Source organism: Rhinatrema bivittatum, chromosome 11, assembly GCF_901001135.1.
Source record: "Rhinatrema bivittatum chromosome 11, aRhiBiv1.1, whole genome shotgun sequence".
Classification (NCBI taxonomy): domain Eukaryota; kingdom Metazoa; phylum Chordata; class Amphibia; order Gymnophiona; family Rhinatrematidae; genus Rhinatrema; species Rhinatrema bivittatum.
Genome location: NC_042625.1, coordinates 100,359,338 through 100,385,363, shown reverse-complemented (window position 1 = coordinate 100,385,363; position 26,026 = coordinate 100,359,338). Strand labels below are relative to the sequence as shown.

At 50.5% G+C, this 26,026-nt stretch overlaps 1 protein-coding gene and 1 long non-coding RNA gene across 2 annotated transcripts; one reads left to right on the top strand and one right to left on the bottom strand.

Moving 5' to 3' along the window:
- Positions 1 to 2,552: 2,552 nt before the first annotated feature.
- CCDC28B (coiled-coil domain containing 28B) lies at positions 2,553 to 15,084 on the bottom strand. The gene is made up of 5 exons (XM_029571198.1): positions 14,833 to 15,084; positions 14,099 to 14,265; positions 12,378 to 12,532; positions 6,277 to 6,299; positions 2,553 to 3,061 (listed from the first exon to the last, which is right to left on the bottom strand). Exons 1-5 carry the CDS (start codon positions 14,961 to 14,963, stop codon positions 3,007 to 3,009), a joined length of 531 nt encoding a protein of 176 aa, XP_029427058.1. The 5' UTR covers positions 14,964 to 15,084; the 3' UTR covers positions 2,553 to 3,006.
- LOC115073056 lies at positions 3,826 to 4,304 on the top strand. The gene is made up of 3 exons (XR_003851927.1): positions 3,826 to 3,858; positions 4,004 to 4,081; positions 4,271 to 4,304. It is a non-coding gene; the product is annotated as an uncharacterized LOC115073056 (long non-coding RNA).
- Positions 15,085 to 26,026: the final 10,942 nt, after the last annotated feature.

Here is a 26,026-nt window from a genome sequence, read left to right as displayed (position 1 = left end):
AGCAGATCATACAGGGCATCTACACTGTAAGCAACCACAGCCTTGAGCCGCCCTGCTTGAACAGCCTCTTCCTCCGAAAGAGATGTGCTCCCTTGCAATTGCTGCACCCAGCGCAGCCCAGCCCTCAAAAAGAAACTGCTGCACATAGCCGCACGCATGCCCAGTGCCAAAACCTCAAACATTTTCTTGAGCTGAACTTCTAGCTTACGATCCTGGAGATCTTTGAGGGCTGTCGCGCCTGTCACCAGGATGGTGGTCTTTTTAGTGACCGCTGACACCGCCGCATCCACTTTAGGAACCGGGAGGAGATCCAGAGCTTCCTCTGGCAAAGGGTACAGCTTGTCCATTGCCTGACTTTCAACCCCAAGTCAGGGGTGTCTCATTCCCGAAACAACAAGTCAGTGACTGAAAGATGAAAGGGAAAAGACGTGGTCAGACCATGAAGCCCCACCAGAACTGGATCAATGGTCCCCATCTGGGAATCCTCCTGAGGAGCGTCAATGCCCAGCTCCTCCAGAACCGCAGGAATAAGGGGGCCTAGCTCATCCTTCTGAAAGAGATGGACTATCTTGGGGTCATCCCCCTCAACTACATGGGACCCACGGTCAGAGCATGCTCCTGTTCGCCCTCCTGGTCTACCCCCTGCGGAGGCTTGGACCTCAGCTCCTGATCCTCTGGCTTAGAAGCCTCTGAGAAGGAATCTCCCACCTAGCGGGACGACACAGTCCGAAGGGGGCGCTTCACCCTTCATACTCCATCCCCCACTGGAGGTCTGGGTCTCTTAGGAGCTGGTGAACTGGTCAAATTTTGACCCAAAAAGGAGCTTCCTCCATGATGCTGTTTAGCTGCTTTTCTGGCCTTAAAGGCCTTATGTGGAAGCATAATGAAATCAGATGAGAAGAAGGAGGAGGCAGAGGCCCCCCCGGGCCTGCCCCCCCTTGGGGGCTGTCTGCTGCGGGGATAATGGAGGAGGAGAAATCCCCTCCCTTGCTTCGGCCCCCGCCACCACAATTCAACATGGCGTCCATTCCCGCAGAATGGAGCCGCGGCCGCCCTAGCTTCACAGACTCCTTGCGGGCCTTCAAAACGCCGCCCCTGCCCTCCTCCCCCCTGGGGAGGCAGGCCAAACAAAGACCTTCACGCAAGACCCGCGCATGTCCCCGTACGCACGACAGGCTGCCCCACGCGGCACTGCAGGAAACTCGGCGGAGACCGGCAACAACAAAAATATAAAGGGAGAGGCAGTGAGCCATGAAACACGTTGGGAAGAACGGAGAGTCTGGCACGAAACCAACTAACAAACCTTTTATTCTTTTTTTTGTATACAACCTGACCGGCAAGCCCCTACGGGTCCTGGTCCTCCTGGGGCAAGTGAGCTGGGCTCCCCGGTATCACCCCTAGCACTGTGCGCAGCTGACAATAGGGTCCTCAACTCGCAGCTCCAGTGGCCTCGGTCCCCTCAGGACCTGCCAACCCTCTGGGAGGCTGAAAGGATTCCTCACCTACTCTTACAACTTTTACCTTTTTTTTTTTTTTTGAAAGGGAAACGAAACCCTAATTACAAATTTAACCAATTTCCTTTTTTTTTTTTTTTTTAAAGTAACCACAGACTAGGATTTTGCACCTCCACCATCTGCTGGAGACAGGGAAATACTGATGGACTGTAGGTGGCACCTGAGGGTATGGGGCAGAGTCGGTCAAAACGTCTGACTCCATCTGCTGGAGAGGAGGCAAAACCCAGGAGTCTGGACTGATCTGGGTACGTACAGTGAACATTGATTGTTAGTTTATGTTGGACAATACATGTTCTAGTGCTCTTGGCTAGGGGGGAATTAAAGGGGCTTTGGAGTAGGGGGAGGGTCTGGGGGTTTGCTTTGACTTAATAGGCAAGATTGTTGATACAAGTTACATGTGCATGTGGTATGTAGCAGAGTGTAATATGTATCATGTGTCTTAAGCCTACGATGTACAATTTTGTGTTCTTTTGAATAAACAGATTTCAACTAAAATGATTATTTTGGACATTCAGTCCTCGTAGCCTATTTCCCATCAGACTCAGATATATCAGCCTCACATTGGGAACTGTGAGGGGAAGTATTTTTTGTGTATATTCCTTAATGCAAACTCTAATCTTGTATATTTTTATTGCTTATTCTCATACTTATAAGTAAAACTTCTATACTTATAAATAAGTGTGTTGTGTAATCTATGACAAAATAATCAACAATTTTCCTATCCACTCCATTGAAATACCCTCCCCGCCTGAGACCAGCCAGAGCTAAAGAGGCTAGGGCTGAATAGTCAGTTGAGGGGAGATATGATAAAGGTCTATAAAATCATGAAAGGACTTGAACAGGTTAATGTGAATCAGTTATTTACTCTTTCGTATAATACAAGAACTAGGGGCAATCATAAAATTCTTTTTCACTCAATGCAGTTACGCTCTGGATTTTGTTGCCAGAGGATGTGGTTAGTGCAGTTAGTGTTTAAAAAAGGTTTGGAGAAGAAGTCCATAAACTGCTATCAATCAACGGAGAATAGTCACTGCTTGTTGCCAGCATTAGAAACATGAGATCATTTTAATGTTTGGGTACTTGCCCAGGTACTTGTGGCCTGGATTGGCCACTCTTGGAAACAGGATGGACCCTTGGTCTGACCCAGTATGGCATATCTTATGGCCACCAAATACACAGGCCAACTTCTGTCTTGTGAAAGCTCCACTCTGCTCTACTGCTCAGAACTGAGCTCTGTCTTGACCTTTCTGAAACTGTTGGATTTGTCCTGGGCTGAAGGTGGTAGGTAGGTGCCTCTCACATCTTCACAGGGCAGGTCCCAGCTGGTTGGGTAATACCCCTCACCACTACAAAGTCCCTAAGAAGACATCTGAGCAGGAATTGTTCATTGAAGAATATGCCCATCTGGACTTGGTGCTTCATCTCTCACATTTCTATGGCAGGTGTAGTATGTAAGTAACCCCTTTTTGCTATCTCCCCTTGTGCTTTGACCTTATGCAGGGGCTGAATTCTGATGGTCTTGGTTCTCTGCTAAGTGCAGTTTTTGTCTGAATGACATGATAAGGAAAAGCAGAATCTGAGTTTTGAAATTGGAGTCTAAATTGTACAATAATTTGGAAGCACATGGTGGCACAATTCGGATCTGAAGAGGTGGGAGGCAATGTCAGAGGATAAGCTGGGATCTGAGGAGGGATGAGGTGATGTCACAGGATGAGGTGGGGGTCTGAGGAGGTGGGAGGTGATGTAGGGATGAGGTGAGATCTGAGGAGGTGGGAGGTGATGTCACAGGATGAGGTGGGATCTGAGGAGGTGGGAGGTGATGTAGTGAGGAGGTGGGATCTGAGGAGGTGGGAGGTGATGTCACAGGATGAGGTGGGGTCTGAGGAGGTGGGAGGTGATGTAGTGATGAGGTGGGATCTGAGGAGGTGGGAGGTGATGTCACAGGATGAGGTGGGGTCTGAGGAGGTGGGAGGAGATGTAGGGATGAGGTGGGATCTGAGGAGGTGGGAGGTGATGTAGGGATGAGGTGGGATCTGAGGAGGTGGGAGGTGATGTCACAGGATGAGGTGGGATCTGAGGAGGTGGGAGGTGATTTCACAGGATGAGGTGGGATCTGAGGAGGGATGAGGTGATGTCACAGGATGAGGTGGGATCTGAGGAGGTGGGAGGTGATGTAGGGATGAGGTGGGATCTGAGGAGGTGGGAGGTGATGTCACAGGATGAGGTGGGATCTGAGGAGGTGGGAGGTGATTTCACAGGATGAGGTGGGATCTGAGGAGGGATGAGGTGATGTCACAGGATGAGGTGGGGTCTGAGGAGGTGGGAGGTGATGTCACAGGATGAGGTGGGAGGTGATGTCACAGGATGAGGTGGGGTCTGAGGAGGTGGGAGGTGATGTCACAGGATGAGGTGGGGTCTGAGGAGGTGGGAGGTGATTTCACAGGATGAGGTGGGATCTGAGGAGGGATGAGGTGATGTCACAGGATGAGGTGGGATCTGAGGAGGTGGGAGGTGATGTAGGGATGAGGTGGGATCTGAGGAGGTGGGAGGTGATGTCACAGGATGAGGTGGGAGGTGATGTCACAGGATGAGGTGGGGTCTGAGGAGGTGGGAGTGATATCAGAGGATAAGCTGGGATCTGAGGAGGGATGAGGTGGGAGGTGATATCACAGGATGAGTTGGGGTCTGAGGAGGTGGGAGGTGATATCACAGGATGAGGTGGGGTCTGAGGAGGTGGGAGGTGATGTAGTGAGGAGGTGGGATCTGAGGAGGTGGGAGGTGATGTCACAGGATGAGGTGGGGTCTGAGGAGGTGGGAGGTGATGTAGTGATGAGGTGGGATCTGAGGAGGTGGGAGGTGATGTCACAGGATGAGGTGGGGTCTGAGGAGGTGGGAGGAGATGTAGGGATGAGGTGGGATCTGAGGAGGTGGGAGGGTGATGTAGGGATGAGGTGGGATCTGAGGAGGTGGGAGGTGATGTCACAGGATGAGGTGGGATCTGAGGAGGTGGGAGGTGATTTCACAGGATGAGGTGGGATCTGAGGAGGGATGAGGTGATGTCACAGGATGAGGTGGGATCTGAGGAGGTGGGAGGTGATGTAGGGATGAGGTGGGATCTGAGGAGGTGGGAGGTGATGTCACAGGATGAGGTGGGATCTGAGGAGGTGGGAGGTGATTTCACAGGATGAGGTGGGATCTGAGGAGGGATGAGGTGATGTCACAGGATGAGGTGGGGTCTGAGGAGGTGGGAGGTGATGTCACAGGATGAGGTGGGAGGTGATGTCACAGGATGAGGTGGGGTCTGAGGAGGTGGGAGGTGATGTCACAGGATGAGGTGGGGTCTGAGGAGGTGGGAGGTGATTTCACAGGATGAGGTGGGATCTGAGGAGGGATGAGGTGATGTCACAGGATGAGGTGGGATCTGAGGAGGTGGGAGGTGATGTAGGGATGAGGTGGGATCTGAGGAGGTGGGAGGTGATGTCACAGGATGAGGTGGGAGGTGATGTCACAGGATGAGGTGGGGTCTGAGGAGGTGGGAGTGATATCAGAGGATAAGCTGGGATCTGAGGAGGGATGAGGTGGGAGGTGATATCACAGGATGAGTTGGGGTCTGAGGAGGTGGGAGGTGATATCACAGGATGAGGTGGGGTCTGAGGAGGTGGGAGGTGATGTAGGGATGAGGTGGGGTCTGAGGAGGTGGGAGGTGATGTCACAGGATGAGGTGGGGTCTGAGGAGGTGGAGGTGATGTCAGAGGATAAGCTGGGATCTGAGGAGGGAGGAGGTGGGGGTCTGAGGAGGTGGGAGGTGATATCACAGGATGAGGTGGGGTCTGAAGAGGTGGGAGGTGATATCACAGGATGAGGTGGGGGTCTGAGGAGGTGGGAGGTGATGTCAGAGGATAAGCTGGGATCTGAGGAGGGATGAGGTGGGAGGTGATATCACAGGATGAGTTGGGGTCTGAGGAGGTGGGAGGTGATATCACAGGATGAGGTGGGGTCTGAGGAGGTGGGAGGTGATGTAGGGATGAGGTGGGGTCTGAGGAGGTGGGAGGTGATGTCACAGGATGAGGTGGGGTCTGAGGAGGTGGAGGTGATGTCAGAGGATAAGCTGGGATCTGAGGAGGGAGGAGGTGGGGGTCTGAGGAGGTGGGAGGTGATATCACAGGATGAGGTGGGGTCTGAAGAGGTGGGAGGTGATATCACAGGATGAGGTGGGGTCTGAGGAGGTGGGAGGTGATGTCAGAGGATAAGCTGGGATCTGAGGAGGGATGAGGTAGGAGGTGATGTCACAGGATGAGGTGGGAGGAGGTGGAAAGTGATATCACAGGATGAGGTGGGGTCTGAGGAGGTGGGAGGTGATGTCAGAGGATAAGCTGGGATCTGAGGAGGGATGAGGTGGGGGTCTGAGGAGGTGGGAGGTGATATCACAGGATGAGGTGGGGTCTGAAGAGGTGGGAGGTGATATCACAGGATGAGGTGGGGTCTGAGGAGGTGGGAGGTGATGTAGGGATGAGATGGAATCTGAGGAGGGAGGAGGTGGGGTCTGAGGAGCTGGGAGGTGATATCACAGGATGAGGTGGGGGTCTGAGGAGGTGGGAGGTGATGTCACAGGAAGAGGATGTGATGTCAGAGGATAAGCTGGGATCTGAGGAGGGAGGAGGTGGGATCTGATGTCAGAGGATGAGGATGAGGTGGGAGTAAGTAGTTCTTGTTTGGATCAGATGATCTCACCAATGAAATGTAAATATACACCAAAGGATACATTGAAGTACTTAGCTCTTCCAGCTGAAAAAAAAAAACCACAATCCAGAATCAGTTAAGGAAGTAATTAAGTGTCTATGAAATCCAAGATCAAGAAATGTGAACTGGCCAGACTCCCTTCTTCCATTTTATCACCCTTCCAAAGCAGAGAGCTCATTTACCTGCGAGATGAGATACCTGAAAGATTTGCACACTCCACACGCTGAGGAGCTCTGGATGTGTGCAGAGCCACTTCTTTCAGGCTGCAAAGGCTCAGCAAAGGAAAATTGGTTCTTACCAGACTCCTGGGTTTTGCCTCTCTTCCAGCAGATGGAGACAGAAATTTTCAGAACCATCGGCACATAAATTGGTGATCAGATCTGCAAACCAAGGCCGTTGCGGCCACTCTGGAGCTACCAAGATCACTCTTCCTGGCTGGACCTCTATCTTTCTGAGTAACCTGCCCACCAGAGGCCACAGCGGAAAGGTTCACTACTCAACCTAGGGATTGCAAACGGTGCATCACCATCTCCACCGCCTGACTGCATAGGTCCTGTGACTTTGCTCGAATCAGCCAATCGTCCAGGTACCAGGTGCACCAGAACTCTCTCTCTTCTGAGGGCCACCGCCACCACTACCATCACCTTGGTGAAAGTCCATGGAGCTGTCACTAAGCCGAACAAAGGGCACAAAATTGAAAATGCTCCCCCAGGATCATGAACCTGAGAAATCTTTGTTGCACCGGATCCTGATATGCAGGTAGGTCTCCGTCAGATCCAAGGTCGCCAGGAATTCCTGCCTGAACTGCTGCAGTGACGGACCGCAAAGTTCCATCGGAAAATGTGACACTTTGAGAGCCATGTTCACCTTTTTGAGATCCAGAATTGGATGAAAAGTGTCCTCCTTTTTGGGAACCACAAAATAGATGGAATAATGGCCCTTCCCTCATTCGTGTGGAGGGACAGGAACTATGGCCCTTACAGATGCAGACGCTCGAGAGTTTGTCGCACCAATTCCTTGCCTGCCGGGCCACAGGGGGACCGAAGAAAAAGACTTTTGAGCAAACTCTAAAGCGTAACATTTGCATTTCACTTCTAAAACCCACTGGTCTGACGTTATTTTGGCCAACTCCTCGTAAAAAATGCATGAGACACAAGAGTGGGCCAGCCTCGCTTCATTGGGAAGATTTGCTGTCGCTAGAACCCTGGCTGGAGAACTCCCTGCCTGCTTTACAGGCCTGTGACCTCCCTGAAGCCTGCCTCTGACCCGTAACCAGAGCTCTGCTCTGCCGAAAACGCTGAGACTCTCTTGACCCCTTGGGCTTATCTTCTGGCAATTTGTGAACTTTGTTTTCACCCAAGAGTTTTGTTATCTGCTCTAGATCCTCCCCGAAAAGGAACTTGCCCTTGAACGCGCCTTAGAGAAGACATTAGCCGACCAATTCCACAACCAGAGCTACGAATAAGGTCATAGAGGGCATCGGCGCCATAAGCAACCGTTGTCTTGAGATGCTCTGCGTGCTGAGCCTCAGAGGCTGCACGAAGCATAAAACTACTGCAGACATCGGCCCAGATGCCTAAAGCCGAGACCTCAAAAATCCTCGAGGTGCACTTCCAGCTTTTTGTTCTGCTCACCGCATCTCAGAAAGGATATAGCTGCACTGGAGAAGGTGCAGAGAAGGGCGACCAAAATGATAAAGGGGATGGAGCAGCTCCCCTATGAGGAAAGGCTAAAGAGGTTAGGGCTGTTCAGCTTGGAGAAGAGACGGCTGAGGGGGGATATGATAGAGGTCTTTAAGATCATGAGAGATCTAGAATGGGTAGATGTGAATCGGTTATTTACTCTTTCAGATTATAGAAAGACTAGGGGGCACTCCATGAAGTTAGCATGGGGCACATTTAAAACAAATCAAAGAAAGTTATTTTTCACTCAACGCATAGTAAAGCTCTAGAATTTATTGCCAGGGGATGTGGTTTCAGCAGTTAGTGTAACTGGGTTTAAAAAAGATTTGAATAAGTTCCTGGAGGTTAAATCCATAAACTGCTATTACGGTAATTAATAAGCAATAGTAGCTTGGGATCTATTCATTTAATGTTTGGGTACTTGCCAGGTTCTTGTGGCCTGGTTTGGCCACTGTTGGAAACAGGATGCTGGGCTTGATGGACTTTTGGTCTGACCCAGTATGGCAATTCTTATGTTCTTATGTTAAATTCTTGAGGGCCACAGCCCCGACCACGGGTATGGTCGTTTTCTTGGTAACTGCAGAGCTGGACGCATCCACCTTCGGCACCTGCAGAAGCTCCAGAGTTTCTTTAGACAAGGGGCACAGCTTGTCCATAGCCCAGCTCACCTTAAGGCCAGTCTCCGGAGTATCCCACTTCCTGACCATCAATTGCTGCAATGACTTGTGAAACTGGAAGGGCTTAATAAACATGTGGATAAAGACGGTAGATGTAGTGTATTTGGATTTTCAGAAGGCGTTTGACAAAGTCCCTCATGAGAGGCTTCTACGTAAACTAAAAAGTCATGGGAAAGGAGGCGATGTCCTTTCGTGGATTACAAACTGGTTAAAAGACAGGAAACAGAGAGTAGGATTAAATGGGCAATTTTCTCAGTGGAAGGGAGTGGACAGTGGTGCCTTAGGGATCTGTATTGGGACCCTTATTTTTCAATATATTTATAAATGATCTGGAAAGGAATACGACGAGTGAGGTTATCAAATTTGCGGATGATACAAAATTATTATGAATAGTTAAATCACAAGCAGATTGTGATACATTGCAGGAGGACCTTGTAAGACTTGAAGATTGGGCATCCAAATGGCAGATGAAATTTAATGTGAACAAGTGCAAGGTGTTGCATATAGGGAAAAATAACCCTTGCTGTAGTTACACGGTTAGGTTCCATATTAGGAGCTACCACCCAGGAAAGAGATCTAGGCATCATAGTGGATAATACATTGAAATCATCAGCTCAGTGTGCTGCAGCAGTCAAAAAAGCAAACAATGTTAGGAATTATTAGGAAGGGAATGGTTAATAGAACGGAAAATGTCATAATGCCTCTGTATCACTCCATGGTGAGACCGCACCTTGAATACTGTGTACAATTCTTGTCGCCGCATCTCAAAAAAGATATAGTTGCGATGGAGAAGGTACAGAGAAGGGCAACCAAAATGATAAAGGGGATGGAACAGATCCCCTATGAGGAGAGGCTGAAGAGGTTAGGGCTGTTCAGCTTGGAGAAGAGACGGCTGAGGGGGGATATGATAGAGGTGTTTAAGATCATGAGAGGTCTTGAATGAGTAGATGTGACTCGGTTATTTTCACTTTCGAATAATAGAAGGACTAGGGGGCATTCCATGAAGCTAGCAAGTAGCACATTTAAGACTAATCGGAGAAAATTCTTTTTCACTCAACGCACAAAGTTCTGGAATTTGTTGCCAGAGGATGTGGTTAGTGCAGTTAGTGTAGCTGGGTTCAAAAAAGGTTTGGATAACTTCTTGGAGGAGAAGTCCATTAATGGCTATTAATCAAGTTTAGTTAGGGAAAAGCCACTGCTATTAATTGCATCAGTAGCATGGGATCTTCTTAGTGTTTGGGTACTTGCCAGGTTCTTGTGGCCTGGTTTTGGCCTCTGTTGGAAACAGGATGCTGGGCTTGATGGACCCTTGGTCTGACCCAGCATGGCAATTTCTTATGTTCTTAAGTCTTAGCCAGACCCCGTAAGCCCACCATGACTGGGGGTCCACATCCTCATGGTCGGAGTCCTCTCAAGGTGCCAACTCCGTCAGGATAGCCGCAATCAGGGGACCTAACTCATCTCTCTGAAACAGCCAGAGTACCTTGGGATCATCCCCATCCACAGTAGGAACTTTTGCCACATCCTCAGATAGACCCTGCAGGCCACAATCTGGCTCCGCATCCAGGGTGACATCTCCCGGCGATCCATCCTCCGAGGACCCCTCCTCTGGAGCTCCCGACAGAGGCCATGGATCCTCCGAACTCTGGTGGCTGCTGAGGAGAGCTCAGCCGCCTTACGCTTGAGATGGTCACCCCACGGCCTGGCAGGCCAGAAAAGCTTTGTGCATTAAAAGCAAAAATTCTGGCAAAAAGGGGAAAGACAATCAGAATCCTCCCTGAAAGGATCTGAATCCTTCTCCAATTGCCCTCTGCGGGCTCTCCAGGTCTCCTCAGGGCTTAAAACAGGAGGAGAACCTGCCGGAGGGAGTACCCCTCCCTCTACTGCAGGCTGAGACTTTGCGGCCACAGTTTCCAAAATGGCCGCCAATCCCGTGCTCAGTGCGAACGGATTGTTGGACTCATCCCGCACTGCCTTTCAGCTCCCCAGACTGGCGTTGGAGTGATGAAACTGCCGCTGCCCAATCCGACATGCCTTCTCCAGCAGAGGCACACCGGGAGCAGCGAGAGTCCTGCAGTAACATAGTAATGACGGCAGAAAAAGACCAAAATGGTCCATCTAGTCTGCCCAGCAAGCTTCCCAAGGTAGTAACTGCCGCTCCGTGCAGGTGACCCCCATGTTTCTGTTAAGGGCAGTAACTGCCGCTCCGTGCAGGTTACCCCATGTTTCTGTTAAGGGCAGTAACTGCCGCTCCGTGCAGGTCACCCCCAAGTTTCTATTAAGGGTAGTAACTGCCGCTCCGTGCAGGTTACCCCCGTTTCTCTTAAGGGTAGTAACTGCCGCTCCATGCAGGTTACCCCCATGTTTCTGTTAAGGGCAGTAACTGCCGCTCCGTGCAGGTTACCCCCATGTTTCTGTTAAGGGTAGTGACTGCCGCTCCGTGCAGGTTACCCCCATGTTTCTGTTAAGGGCAGTAACTGCCGCTCCGTGCAGGTTACCCCCATGTTTCTGTTAAGGGCAGTAACTGCCGCTCCGTGCAGGTTACCCCCATGTTTCTGTTAAGGGCAGTGACTGCCGCTCCGTGCAGGTTACCCCCATGTTTCTGTTAAGGGCAGTGACTGCCGCTCCGTGCAGGTTACCCCCATGTTTCTCTTAGATTTAACTTTATTTATTCCCATCCTCTAGCCTTTTAGGGATCCACAGGACTCGCGGCCACACATGGAGCATCGGTGCTCCTTCGGCATGTTGGCTGTGCGTGAACCACGCGGAGGACAGCCGCACGGGGAAAGGAGAAAAAAGACCTCCGGGAGCCGCAAAGGAAAAAACAAATGGAGAAAATACCCCCGAGCTGCCTCCCTGCACCTCCGGCACCGGGGAAAAGGCCGTAGCAAGGCGAGGGCGAGCACTGTCCAAAACCTGAAAGGAAAACAAAAACCCTCTGTTTGATTTGTTTGAACAAACTTTACAATTACTAAGCACACAAATAGGAAAAAAAAAAAAAAAAAAAGACAGCCTTGGAAAGGTCTTTCTCCCCCCAAACTCCAGAAGGTGAAGGAATTGGAGCACCAGCTCTGGCATGGGAAACGGGAGCAGTCTTGGATCACCAAGGTCCTGCCAACCTCCTAGGAGGGAAATCCTTTCCTACGTCTTGTTTTGTTTGCTTTTGTTTTTTTAAGACATTCAGAACTGCAGGTTTTGCATCTCCTCCATCTGCTGGAGACAGAGAAATATTGAGGGGTTGCAGGTGCTATGTCTGGTTATGTGCCGGTGGTTCTGAAAATTTCTCTGTCTCCATCTGCTGGAAGGAAGGAAGGCAAAACCCAGGAGTCTGATCTGGGTACACCCAGGGAAAATCCCCTAAATCTGCTACTGTCACTCTGGCACTTCTGTCTCCATGTGTGTTTGCCATGTCAAAGTCGCACACTTCCAAGCCTTCATGCCTTATTACATTTTGTGCACAGAAGCCATGCCTGCCCTGCTGATTCTCAGTCCCCCTCCTCAGCAGCAGCTGAGCTCAGGGCTCTCAGAGATGACTAACAAAACTGACAGCTTCCTTTTCTTTCAATCTGCATTTTAGATGTCATCCCTATCCAAAAAGGCAGATCCAGTTTTCTCCAACTAATCTCTTTATTAAGAAGGTGTTTGGGAAAATGATCAGCCAGAAAACATGCCAGTGGCGATGGATTCTGGCAGCACCCACCAATCTCACAACTTCTCAGGTGGCCGTTTCCATTCTGCTGAGGGGCTCACAGCAGCTCACTCACATTGCTCAAGAGCTGCTCCAGGTTCCGGTCAGCCACGCTGATCTTCTGATCCTCACTCTGATCTTCCACACAGACATCAAGGCTAAAGTGTAAACGAGCCAGTTTCTCCTGCATCTCCCGCACATGCTCCAACTGCTCAAAGGAACACGCCTTCCCTATATGGGCAAGAAACAGCAACCAGTCACGAGAGAGACAAGCTTTCTCTATAAGGGACAAGAAAAGAGGATCAGTTTGCATGCTTTCTAGTTTATTTTTCTGCCCCGTGACACTTTCCCCCAAAGAGCTCATTTCCTGTGTGCTGGCCTGCTGGTGGTGTTTGACCTCTGCACTGTAGCTCTGGCAGAGGCTTTGGATGCCTTGACTGAAGGTGGCTTGATCAGCATACACATCCTAGCAGCCCTGAGTGCATGTGACACTGAAACACCCTGCAGTGCCATTGGCCAGAAAGCTGTTAATACTGTGCGCCCTGATTGGCCCTGTGGACAGAGAACTTGCCCTGAGAGTTCTGGAATTCTCCACTCTCGGCTGGGAGTGCAAAGGGGAACAGATCTCTGCACTGAGGCCCTGTTCAGCCTTTTCCTGAACTCCCCAGGCACCAACTAGGTAGTGAATAGTGTTCAATTAACTTTTGAGTTATAATCCCCGTTTTACCTGTTTGTTTGCAGTTTAAGTCTTTTATCCGTTCACTGATCCTCCTTTTTCTTAATAAACTTATTAGTTAGCTCTGCCTGTCTTGGACTGACTAATGATCCTGGTATTGTGTTTATTTGGTCTGTGGGTGTTACTTCTAGGACCTGTGTGACCCTTAGTTGCGAGGGGTCTCACTGTCTCTAGAAACCACCAGGGTTTGTGGGCAGAGAGCTTGCGCAGAGGCAGGTGGGAGGGTACCAGTTTAGAAGCATGTGAACAGGTGCAGGCCCCTCTGAGTGACAACAGGGGTATCCTGGGTGGGTGCTGGGGTGGTGCTGCAGGGTTACATGACGAGCAGTCACTAGAGAGGAACAAGCCTTCCCTGTGGCAATGAGATGGGTTACAAATCTACTGAGTTTCTTCTGTTTATTACAACAATCCATTTTTTAAGCTCCAAAAAATAAAGGTTAACAAAAATAAAAAACGTGAGACCATGTTTATTGGTTGCAAGGAAATTTGGTGAGAAGTAAAAGCTCCATTTCGTTGATTTCATAACCTTACAGCACGTCTCTCCTGCACGAGCAGAGCATGTGCTGAGGAAAAGAGCGCGCCCTCCTGCTCCTCCTTACATTCAGGGACCTTCCTGTTCACATTCCTCAGGGTTTATTACAAGAGCAAAACTGATAGTTACCAGGACGAGTCCGTTTTTCCACCAATGTCTCTTGCTCCTGTAATAAACATGAATTCCGAAGAGAAAAATAAAATAAAAACTGAAGACAAAGATCCTAAGGCTTTGATTTAAATCTTTTCCTGGGGGGGAAGTGGGGGCAGCAGTTTCTTTTTGCTGCTTGGACTGAGCTGAAGCTCAGCTGAAAGCAGGGATGGGGGATCAGACTCCATGGTCCTTCATTCTCAGCTACCCAGGGGGCTTTTCCTCCTCTTTTATATCTGACCACTGCCGGGCTAGGGCGCACGCACCAGGATGCCTTTGTGCACTCTTGTAACCATGGGCCACTGATCCAATTACAAGGTGGCACCTCACCGACTGTGGCCGAGTGCTATAAACCCTGCTAGCCATGCTGGCCCCCTACCAAAGGCCTGCAGCTTTCCTGAGTGGAAGTCACTGAGAAGATTCAGGAGGCCACTCTCCATGTCACACACATCAGACACATCGGTCAGGAAGGAGTGTTGCAGAGGAGTGGCTAAGGGCCCCACACTTCCAGCAGCGGGTGCTGTCTTCACTTTCTCCTTGTTCACTCTGTGGGGAAAAAAAGCACAAAACTGCCACTATCGTGAGGGATGGCCACTATATCATGAGGGACGCCACTATGATGAGGGACGCCACTATGATGAGGGACGCCACTATGATGAGGGACGCCACTATGATGAGGGACGGCCACTATGATGAGGGACGCCACTATGATGAGGGATGCCACTATCGTGAGGGATGGCCACTATCGTGAGGGATGGCCACTATCATGAGGGTCGAGGGACGCCACTATGGCGAGGGACGCCACTATGGTGAGGGACACCACTATCGTGAGGGACGAGGGACGCCACTATCGCGAGGGACGCCACTATCGTGAGGGACGCCACTATCGTGAGGGATGGCCACTATATCATGAGGGACGCCACTATCGTGAGGGATGGCCACTATCGTGAGGGACGCCACTATCGTGAGGGACGCCACTATCATGAGGGACGCCAGCCTCCCCACCCCCAGCTCTCTGCACAGGAGACCTCCCAGACGGTTCCTTTGCACCGGGGCGCCGGGAACCCGAGGATGTGGTGAAGGCTGCCGGCACAGCAGCTTCCTGGGCCTGACCTTCTGAACTTGGTCCTCTGCTTCGGGGACGGTGGATGGGCTAAGCCGAAGGTGGCGGTGGGCGCCGGGAGGGGCAGCTTGCGTGGGGCCAGGGACCCCCTGGGGCTTCTCCTCTTCCTCTTCTCCTCCATGGCCGGGCCCTGAAAGAAAGAAAGAAAGAAAGAAAGTCACGTTCACAGGGGGCGGCAGCCGCTATCGGTACCGTCACCCGGCTCCAGGAGACACCGCGGCCTTTCCGCTTCCGGCGGCAGCCGGGCCCGCCCCTTCCTCTCCTGCTACCGAAGATCCGCGCCGCCGGCCGCCTCCAGAAAGGGCGCCATTGATCGGGGCGCGCTACGAAGAGGCTCGCTTTAACCGGGGGGGGGGCGCCGCCGTTTCCGACCCCCTCCCCCCGCGATCCAGGACCCCCCGCACCCCCTCCCCCCGCGATCCAGGACCCCCCGCTGCACCCCCCCACGGCGATCCAGGAACTCCCCGCACCCCCTCCCCCGCGATCCCAGGACCCCCCGCTGCACCCCCCCACGGCGATCCAGGAACTCCCCGCACCCCCTCCCCCCGCGATCCAGGACCCCCCGCTGCACCCTCCCTCCGCGATCCAGGACCTCCCTCCGCGAGCCAGGAACTCCCCGCACCCCCCCCCCCCCGCGATCCAGGACCCCCCGCTGCCACCCCCTCCCCCCGCGACCAGGACCCCCCGCTGCACCCTCTCCCCCCCGCGATCCCAGGAACTCCCCGCACCACCCCTCCCCCCGCGATCCAGGACCCCCCGCTGCACCTCCCTCCGCGATCCAGGAACTCCCCGCACCCCCTCCCCCCGCGATCCAGGACCCCCCGCTGCACCCATCCCTCCGCGATCCAGGACCCTCCGCTGCACCCCTCCCCCGCGATCCAGGAAACTCCCGCACCCTCTCCCCCCGCGATCCAGGACCCCCCGCTGCACCCTCCCTCCGCGATCCAGGAACTCCCCGCACCCCCTCCCCCCGCGATCCAGGACCCCCCGCTGCACCCTCCCTCCGCGATCCAGGGCCCCCCGCTGCACCCCCTCCCCCCGCGATCCAGGACCCCCCGCTGCACCCTCCCCCGTTCAGCGATCCAGGACCCCCCGCTGCACCCCCCACGGCGATCCAGGGACCCCCCCAAGGGCGCTGCAGGTGGCACCTCTGGTGCTGCAGCGCTGTCAGTGAAACTCTGTCTCCATCCATAGGAGGCTGAACTGATCTGGGTCCATCCAGCGCCGGCTCTTTTACCCTCCTACCCTGAACAGAGGCCACAGCTGACGCACCCGTGCATTAGTGCTACCCCTGCTCTGAATCCCCTTCTACCTCTAGCGCTAAGGCGAGGGGGCTTATTTACAGTTGTTGTAATCCATTGGGGGGGGGGGGGGGGAAGCAGACTATGAAATGTTGAATAACAAAAGCTGGACTCACACGCCCTTGCTGCAGTGCCTGCAGGAGTCCTGCCTTGTAGCACACACTCAGCCAAACACCCAGCACCAGGCATTAGTCTGCTGCATATAAAATAATAAAGAGGCAGCAAGTAGTCATAAGAAGAAAGAGTAAAGTACTCAAAGATGCACATTACTTAAAATTAAAGGACCATATTTTAAAAGCATTGTTTATGCTTACCTTTTAATTGTGTTTTATATTTTATTACATTGTAAACCAATGATGATGTTTCCTACGGACTTTAGTATATAAAAGCAACTAATAAATAAATAAGAAGGGAGTAAAACCTCTAGCAAGAGCTTTGGGAGCTGAGAAATAACAGCAGCACTAAGACTAGCAACCTAAAGCATCCACTTAAGCCTGCAAGAGCAATTCTGCTGCTGCTCCTCACAACCTTAGGAGCCCTCTGCGGCCAGGGACATAGGGGCAGTAGCTGCATGGAATTTGAAGGGCTTGAAAAGCAGAATAGAAACATCCATAACACATCAACCACCCTCCTCTTAAAGCAACTTGGGGTAGATAGAGAGAGGTGGAGTTGTGTAAAACATCAGGGTTGCATTTCACTCTTATGCAGATGATTTGCCCTTACTGGGTTCAGTTCTTGATAGCTGGGAAAATAGTGTACAATGGAGAAATTACTGACCTGAGAATTTCATTTTGCTAGCGCGTAGACAGATAGGACTCAGGTGGAGTGGATTATGGTCCCCTGCCAGCAGATGGAGCAAGCAGACATCACAGTCTATATACTCCTGCAGTGACCCCAGTCTGCCAGTATTCTCTTCAAAAGCAACTGTGGCCAGACTAGCAATAAACATGATTAAAAACAGATAACCATACCTATACTCAACCAACCATAACACTGTCCTCAGGTAAGGTTCTAGGTAGCCGAAGCTAGGGCCTGGATGAAAAGTTACCAGTAAGCCTTGGCGACCCAGAGCCCCACAGGAGGATTGACACACTTAGCTTCCCGCCCTCGGCTGCTGCACAAGTCCATCTATCTACACTAAGGAAAACAAAATTATCAGGTAAGTAATTTCTCCATTTCCTAGCGTGTAGACAGAGGGACTCCACACCAGTGGGATGTTCCAAAGCTAGTCCCCAACAGCATAGGAGGCTGGCTGTGGTCCAGTCAACACCAAACATGCAAAGGCTGCATCTTCCCAGGCCTGCACATCAGATAATAAAACTTGGAAAAAGTGGGTAAGGACCACCGCGGCACAGCCGATATTGACGGGAGACAATCTAACCTCTACCCATGACACTGTCTGAGCCCAAACCTGCATAGGCAAGGGCTTTTCAGCATCCACAGATGTGGCCGTGACCACCTACTTAATCCGGTGAGCTAGTGTAGCTGCGAAGCTAGAGCACCTTTATTTCCACCATGGAGGCCAAACAGGCGATCCATCTTCCGAAAAGGCTAAGAAACCTCCAGGTACCACACCAGTCTCTTGCCATCCAAGGCACACAGCAGGTAATACTCCTCCACATCCCTGACAAGGAAATGGATCCATTCACATGAAATTCCTAGACCACGTTGGGCAAGAAGGATGAAACAGTGCGCAGGTGTAACAGCCCTGGAGTCATCCAAAGGAAAGACTCCCAACAAGAGCAGGCCTGCAGCTTGGAAATTTGACACGTAGAACATCGAAGAGAGTAGTCCTGGTGCCTCTATGTCAATAACCATACGGAAAGGCTACACAGCGGTCAGAATGCAGGGGCCCGCCCCAACTCCAGCCCCAAATTAAGACTCCACAAAGGAGCTCAAGGGAGGCCTAAGATACTTCACTCTCTTCAAAAAGCAGGCCACATCAGGATGAGACGATAAGGAACCACCATTCATCGGGCCTCTGAAACAGGCAAGAGCCACAGCCTGCACTTTCAAGGAATTAAGGGCCAATCCTTTATTCAACCCATCCTGCAAAAAATCCAGAATGAGAGGGATCTTAACAAGGAAGAACAGCACGCTCCTCCCACAAGGCCTTAACTACTCTCCAAACCCTCACATAGGCTAAGGAAGTGGAAAACATCCAAGCGCGGAGCAAGTGGAAATCACAGCAGAAGAATTCCCACGCTTTAATAGCCACTGCCATTAGCAATGGTTACATGGAATAGACTTAGTTTTTGGGTACTTGCCAGGTTCTTATGGCCTGGATTGGCCACTGTTGGAAACAGGATGCTGGGCTTGATGGACCCTTGGTCTGACCCAGTATGGCATTTTCTTATGTTCTTATGCCCTCTCAAGGGCCAAGCCTCAAGCCAGAACAGAGTGTGATCCTCATTAAGAACTGGACCCTGCTGTAACAGATCCTGGCGCAGCAGAAGCCAAAGAGGTGTCTCCACCAGGAGTCTTTGCAAATCTGCTTGCCACGGATGCCTGGGCCAATCCGGCACCAGCAGGAGTACTAGCCCTCTGTGGGCTTCGATTTTGCAAATCATCCTACCCAGCAATGGCCACAGAAAAAAAGGCATAAAGCCTGACCCGTACGAGAGCATCTCTGCCCAGGCACCACCGATCTTTCCTGAGACTGGCATTACGAGAAGTCGCCAGCAGGTCTAGGAAGAGAAGGCCCCAGCAATGATCCACACTCAGCTGAAACGCCTCGGCGTACAACACCCATTCTCCTGGGTCCAGGCTCTCTCTGCTGAGAAAGTCTGCTCTTATGTTGATTTTCCTGCAGTGAGAGGCCGAGATAACCTGTAGATGACCTTCTACCCATTGCATAAGTTGGTCTGTTTCCTGCAACACTTGGTGGAACTTGGCTTCTCCCTGGCAATTGATGTAGGCCATTGTTGCACTGTCCGACCTCACACGGACCACTTAATCCTGCATCCTGAGGCTGAACTGCAAGCATGACAACCAGACCGCCCAGGTTTCCAGGTGATTGATGTTCCAGCGGGACTCCTCGGCATTCCAATGCCCTTGGGCCATCAGCTGCTGACAGTGAGCTCCCTAACGCTGGAGACTCGCATCTTTTGTAAGTACCAACCAGGTCAGGGAGGACAAGGAAACTCTCTCAGATGAGCCTCCTGCAACAACCACTGGAGGCAAGAGCAGACTTTCATTGGCAAGTGGAGCCAAATCAAATAGTCCTGAGACTGCGGGTTCCAAACAGACAGTAGCAAGTGCTGAAGAGGACGCATATGTGCCCTCACCCACATCATCACTTCCAGGATTGCCACCAAACTGAGCACCTGTAGATAGGACCACACAGTCGGGTATATAATGTTCACCAACTGACGCACCTGAGACATCAATTTCTGAATTCAAACTTCTGGCAGGAAAACCTTGTCCTGTCCCATGTCAAATCAAAGCCCTAGATACTCAACCATCCCAACGACTGGGATGGCTGAAGACTGCTCTTGGCCAGGTTCACCACCCAACCAAGCTCCTGCAACAAGGAGATCACCTTGTATGTCACCAGGCGGCTCTCTTCCTGAGACTTGGCTCAAATCAGCCAGTCATCCAAGCATGGGTGCACCAAGATCCCTTCTCTTCTCAAGGCCGCAGCTACTACCACCATAAACTTGGAAAACATTCTGGGGGTGGTGGCTAGACTAAAGGGCTGCACCTGAAATTTATAATTGTGCCCCAACACCCCAAAATATAGAAAACAGTGTTCCAAACAGATGGGAATATGAAGGTAGGCCTCAGACAGATCCAGGGAGGTTAGAAATTCTGACTGCACTGCCATTATCAAAGAGAGTAAGGTTTCCACATGAAAACGAGTCACCTTCAAATGATGGTTGACCCTTTTGAGATCCACAATGGCATAAGAAAATGCCATACTGGGTCAGACCAAGGGTCCATCAAGCCCAGCATCCTGTTTCCAACAGTGGCCAATCCAGGAACCTCCTTCCTGGGCACAATACAATAAATGGACTATTACCCCATACTTTCTGGAGACGTGGGCACAGGAACCACAGCCTTCAGAGCCTTTGCAGCATAGATTCCACTGCCTGCTTCTTCTGCAGGGAGTGGCAAGGAGACATCATGAACACATCACAAGGAACACTAAAAAAAATTCCAGTGCATATCCTTCTTGTATCACCTCCAGGACCCACTGGTCCGATGTGATCTCGTCTCACCTCTGATAAGAGATAGTGGGATACCCCTCTCTTGTTTCCAAAGGTGTCTCAGCAAACCTTCATTGGGAAGGTCCACCACCCGAGCCCGCTCCTCTCTTGGGCTGGCTGGGATGAAAGGACAGAGACCTAGCGAAAGCCTGAGTCCTCTGAAAGGTCCTCTGTAGGGACAAAAATCACATGGAACCCCGGAGACGACTCCTCATGCAAAAGGGGCGCTGCAGCTGGTTCTTATCCTCCAGCAACCAAGGAAGCGGCGATTCGCCCCACTTACTGGCCAGTTTTTCCAACTCAGTCCCAAATCAGAGTGAGTCTTTAAAGGGCATCTTTGTAAGAGTAGCTTTGGAGGCTGCGGCAGCTGACCAATTTTGCAACCAGAGTTGAAGCCTGGCCAGTATCACTGAAGCCACGCCCCTGGCTGAGGTACACACCAAATCGCAGCCTGCATCTGCTGAAAAGGCAACAGGAGGCTCCATAACCGCTCTGGAATTCCATCCAGAATATTCAACCTCCTGAGAGAGAAGCAGACAAGATCTCGCCTCTAGGACGCAACAGGAGGCAATCTGTAAATTCATTGCCTCTGCCTCTCATGGACACACTTCAAGGCTGCTTCTCCCTCCATGGGGCTCATCATTAGCTTAGAGACAAGGGAAGATGCAAACACACTCACACAGACAGATCCAGGAAGTACAGGCCTTCCAATATCTGATCCCCTTTAAAATTTGCCTCTGGGGCATCCCATTCATGATCGATCAATTCCTGGATGGCATTCATCACCAGGGAAAAACGAGGCTTTATGTAAGGAAACCAAAATGGGATTCTTCTTCGGCTCTGACATAGCATCTGCACCAGGAACACCCAGCCCTTTCAAAGTCTGGGAAATTGGGGCCAGCAGTTCATCTCTGGTTTGATACGGTTTCAGGCCCGGAGATCTTCCAGGGAATCAGGATCTGCCTCATCATCAGTGCCATCTGGGTTCCTATTGGGAACGCCAGCAGGGAGCAGAGGTGAGCCCTGGCACTTAAGCATAGGACTTGGAAGAGTGAGGAGCCATGGGCTGAGGGTCCGACCGGACAGGAATGGGGGAAGCAGAGGACTATTCCTGAAGAAGAGGCTTGTAAGCCTTGAAAAAAATTCCCCCCCCAAAAAAGCAGCTGGGTCCAAGCCCAGAAGGAACTGGAGCTGGTCCCACAGAACTGCCCTCGCCTGTGGAGGAGCCGGTCAAGGGAGAACCAAGGTCTGGCGTCCCCCCAGTCAAGGACGTGACCAACCCTTCATCAGAATGGGAGGAGCCAGGCTTAGCAAAATCCGAGGAAGACAACGCTCCCTGAGCATCTGAGCAGCGCTGACACAGATTAGAAGCCAGGTCAGGCTGAGAGGCCCTAATATGACAGGCAACACAATAGGAAGAGGCTTAGGTTTCTTGCTTACAGGTGCCATTGTGGCAGTAAACAGGCGTCTGAATGGCTTGCGCACAAAAATTAAGCAGCGTAGAGGTAAGCACAGCAAGGCACACGCACAACTTGTGCGCCAAGCAGAGCAATTGAAACAGTGCAGAAGTTGTGCACACAAAAGGCGCATCCAAAACTGAGCACACAATGCGTGCGCAGAGCCGATGCACTGCCTAGTGATGGCCTGTAGAGGGCAGCAAAACACGCAAGGACTGCGCTAAAACGCTGCCTACCACTCAAAACCCCCACAAAATCCCCCCAATAGCAGGACTCGTACAATAGCCAATACATTGAAAGTCCTGCTATAATAATAAATAAGGGCTTATTTAAAGAGCGACCATCATAAAGTGCTTAAGGCTTTCCAAACCGGATCTGCCCGGTTTAGCACTGGACTTTGCAATCATCGGTCACTCTGTGCGTGTGGAGAATGCTGATAATAGCAGCTATTTATGCAAAAGCTTGTAGAAGGAGCTATCTCCACCGTATTGGCGAGCCTCTTGATTGGATCAGTGTCCTACATTGCAATGTTTCAGAGTCTTTCTAAATCTCCTTCATCAGGGAAAAGATTCACAGATGTGGACAAATATCATTTATCTGTGAAAAATAGACATTCATTGAAGTTGCCCTAACACACATTTTTGGGAAAACATTGACGCAAGGCACTTACATAGTCAGATCCTGCGTGTTGAGTGCTGTAAAGCAAATTTGTTCAGCGCTAAACAAAAACAAGTGAGAATCAATCTTATAAACTGAACCATGAGTCTGTGTTCAGGGTAGAGATAGCAAAACCTCTGTTTACTTGCGATGAACTTCGAGGTGCTGTGAGCTACCTGTCGCTTTAAGGTGCCGCAATACTGACAGGCAAACGCTTGGTTTGGACACCATTTTTAAAGGGAAAAAGTACTGCCAAAACCGGGATTGACAGCCAGAAATGACGTGAAATCTTGAAGTTAGATTAATGTGAACCATTTGAGTTTTTCATTTAATCCTTTGGGTTCTAAAGTTTGCAGACAGTAAATCCACTGGTTCTCTTTATAATTAAGTGTGCATAATCAATCTCCTCCACGCGGGTTGAACGGAACGTGTTCAAGAATCATCCATTTGAAGTCTTCAAAACGATGTCCTTTTGCAACGCAATGCTGTACTGTGGGAGCTTTAAGATCATTGTTATTAATGCGGCGCCTATGTTCAATGAGCCGGACCCGAATTTTACATTTCGTACGGCCCACGTAGATTTTTGGACATGGACACTGTAATGTGTAAACTACATAATCTGTGTCACAGTTAACATCACGTTTATTAAACATTTTGATGCCGCTACATGGATCATGGCATTGGGTACCTGTGTATGCTTGTGAACAAAAAACATTTCCCACATGTAGACTGGCCGAAGGTGGTGCTGGCAGGCAGTTCCGTCAATGCTGCTCTGACTACATGCTGTTTGATGTTGGTGCCTCTGGAGTAGGCAAACAAGGGGATCTTTAAATATTTGATAGGGGCTTAATACATGCCAACTATCTAAGATGACTTTTCTGATTCTTTGGGTTAAGACTGTGTTGAAGTACACAAATCAAATTAGTTTCTGAAGATTTGGTTTTGTATTGTAGTAGCTGTTTTCAATGCATGATTGATGGTGTGATCTGGATATCCTCTTTCTGAGAATCTTGTTTTCAAAAAAGATGTTTGATCAAAAAAATCTTTTTTGTCTGAACACAAATGACGAATTCGAAAAAAATGGCCAACTGCTAAACCCTCTTTGAACCGGCATGGGTGATGGCTTTCAAAACAAATTATTTGTTGTCTTTCTGTACAATGTAGTTTGTAGGCCTTTGTTGATCCTTGCTGATCAATATGTCCCGGTGTCTCAGGATGCACTTTTAGTCAGCCCAGACATGGATTCTCACTTGTTTTGGTTTAGCGCTGAACAAATTTGCTTTACAGCGCTCAACACGCAGGATCTGACCATGTAAGTGCCTTCCGTCAATGTTTTCCTAAAAATGTGTGTTAGGGCAACTCTAATGAATGTCTATTTTTCACAGATAAATGATATTTGTCCACATCTGCGAATCTTTTCCCTGAAGAAGGAGATTTAGAAAGACTCCGAAACATTGCAATGTAGGACACCGATTCATCAAGAGGCTCGCCAATACGGTGGAGATAGCTCGTTCTACAAGCATTTGCATAAATATCAGCATTCTCCACACGCACAGAGTGACCGATGATTGCAAAGTCCAGTGCTAAACCGGGCAGATCCGGTTTGGAAAGCCTTAAGCACTTTATGATGGTCGCTCTTTAAATAAGCCCTTATTTATTATTATAGCAGCCTACCACATGGCAAGCAAGCACAAACCCCAACTGCAGGGCCTAGTCTGCTCAACCCACCAGGTTGCCCAGTTCCCCAAGCCCAAAAGAAACGGGAACCAACGTCAGGATGGCATGCCGAGCATATAGACCGGAGAAGTCCTGAAACCCTTCTGTCTCTGTTTCAAAGGTAAAACTTCTCTCTTGTTTTTTTGTTAAACCTTACCTGAGCTCAGCACTTACCGGCTGAGTACAGAGATGGTCTCTGGCTGCGGGGGCATCGGGCACTGCTGCTCTCTGCCTCCTGCACCCGCTCCCTTTCAGCTGAACTAGCAGCCAAGGCCAAGCTGGGAAACCCAGCTACCGGACCAAGGCAGACCTCTGAGGGACCACAGAAATCGCCTCAGGAATTCTCAACTTGGTATCATTGCAGGAGAGCAGGGCTTTTCTTTATTCAATTTAAAATTCTCCTTCCAAAATCTGAAGCAATTCCCACAGGGAGATGCACGGGGAATTCTGTCAGGCTGGTGTCACTGCAGGGTTATATATACTGCGACGTCAGCTTGTTCCATCTCCATCTGCTGGCAGGGGAGCATAACCCACGGGTCCTGAGTCCAACCCTCCACACGCTAGGAAAATGGACAACTGCTGTGGTAAATGCATGTTTAAAAATGGTCTTTTGGACAATGTGAAACACACACAGAACTGGAGGATCAGAGACCGTTTCATTTCGACATGGAGTCACTGTGCATTCACAGCTATAATCTGTAGTCAGAAGAGGGTTTTTTCAGATTAAAGGAGTTAAATAAATTAAAACCTGTAGTTGATGCTGCTGATTTTAGGTCTGTGATGCAGGCATTTGTGCTGTCCTATTTAGGTTACTGTAATGCCCTCAATGTTGGGCTTCCTTAGTGTCAGCTGGGGGTTTACAGCCTTGAATGAATGCAGCTGCTCGGGCGATTCCTGGCTGCACCTATTTCACCCTTTTTCATGCTGCTACTTTGGTTACCGACTGAATCCCAGATCCTCTTTAAAATATTTACTTTGTATACAGTAACTGTCCTATCTGAAAACATTGGTGCAATTCCCGTCTGTGACTCGGCAGCTCCTAACCACTACGGGAAGGAAAGAGACGCGTCCCGTCTGTGACTCGGCAGCTCCTAACCACCACGGGAAGGAAAGAGACGCGTCCCGTCTGTGACTCGGCAGCTCCTAACCACCACGGGAAGAAAAGAGACGCGTCCCGTCTGTGACTCGGCAGCTCCTAACCACCACGGGAAGAAAAGAGACGCGTCCCGTCTGTGACTCGGCAGCTCCTAACCACCACGGGAAGAAAAGAGACGCGTCCCGTCTGTGACTCGGCAGCTCCTAACCACCACGGGAAGAAAAGAGACGCGTCCCGTCTGTGACTCGGCAGCTCCTAACCACTACGGGAAGAAAAGAGACGCGTCCCGTCTGTGAATCAGCAGCTCCTAACCACTACGGGAAGAAAAGAGACGCGTCCCGTCTGTGAATCAGCAGCTCCTAACCACTACGGGAAGAAAAGAGACGCGTCCCGTCTGTGACTCGGCAGCTCCTAACCACTACGGGAAGGAAAGAGACACGTCCCGTCTGTGAATCGGCAGCTCCTAACCACTACGGGAAGAAAAGAGACGCGTCCCGTCTGTGACTCGGCAGCTATTAACCACCACGGGAAGAAAAGAGACGTGTTTAAAAGTTGACAGCGCCCCCTATTCCTTTCGACTTGTGCAGATTCTGAATTATAAGAAGTTTAGAAAGTTTGAAAGCCTGTTTGTGAATGCTTTTAAATGATGTGCTAATTGTTTTATGTTTAATGATTATTGTTTTTTATTGCTGTAATCCACCTTGAACAATATTTTGGCAATGAAGACGGCATATATACATTTTTGTAAG

Bases quoted from the DNA above. Each gene is read 5' to 3' on its own strand.
- CCDC28B (XM_029571198.1), bottom strand. From the start codon at position 14,963: ATGGAGGAGAAGAGGAAGAGGAGAAGCCCCAGGGGGTCCCTGGCCCCA. The intron at 14,266-14,832 runs GTCAGGCCCAGG...TTTTCCCCACAG, and splicing joins CAGAGGACCAAGTTCAGAAG to AGTGAACAAGGAGAAAGTGA. The intron at 3,062-6,276 runs GTATCCTTTGGT...CATGTCATTCAG, and splicing joins GAAGAGCTAAGTACTTCAAT to ACAAAAACTGCACTTAGCAG.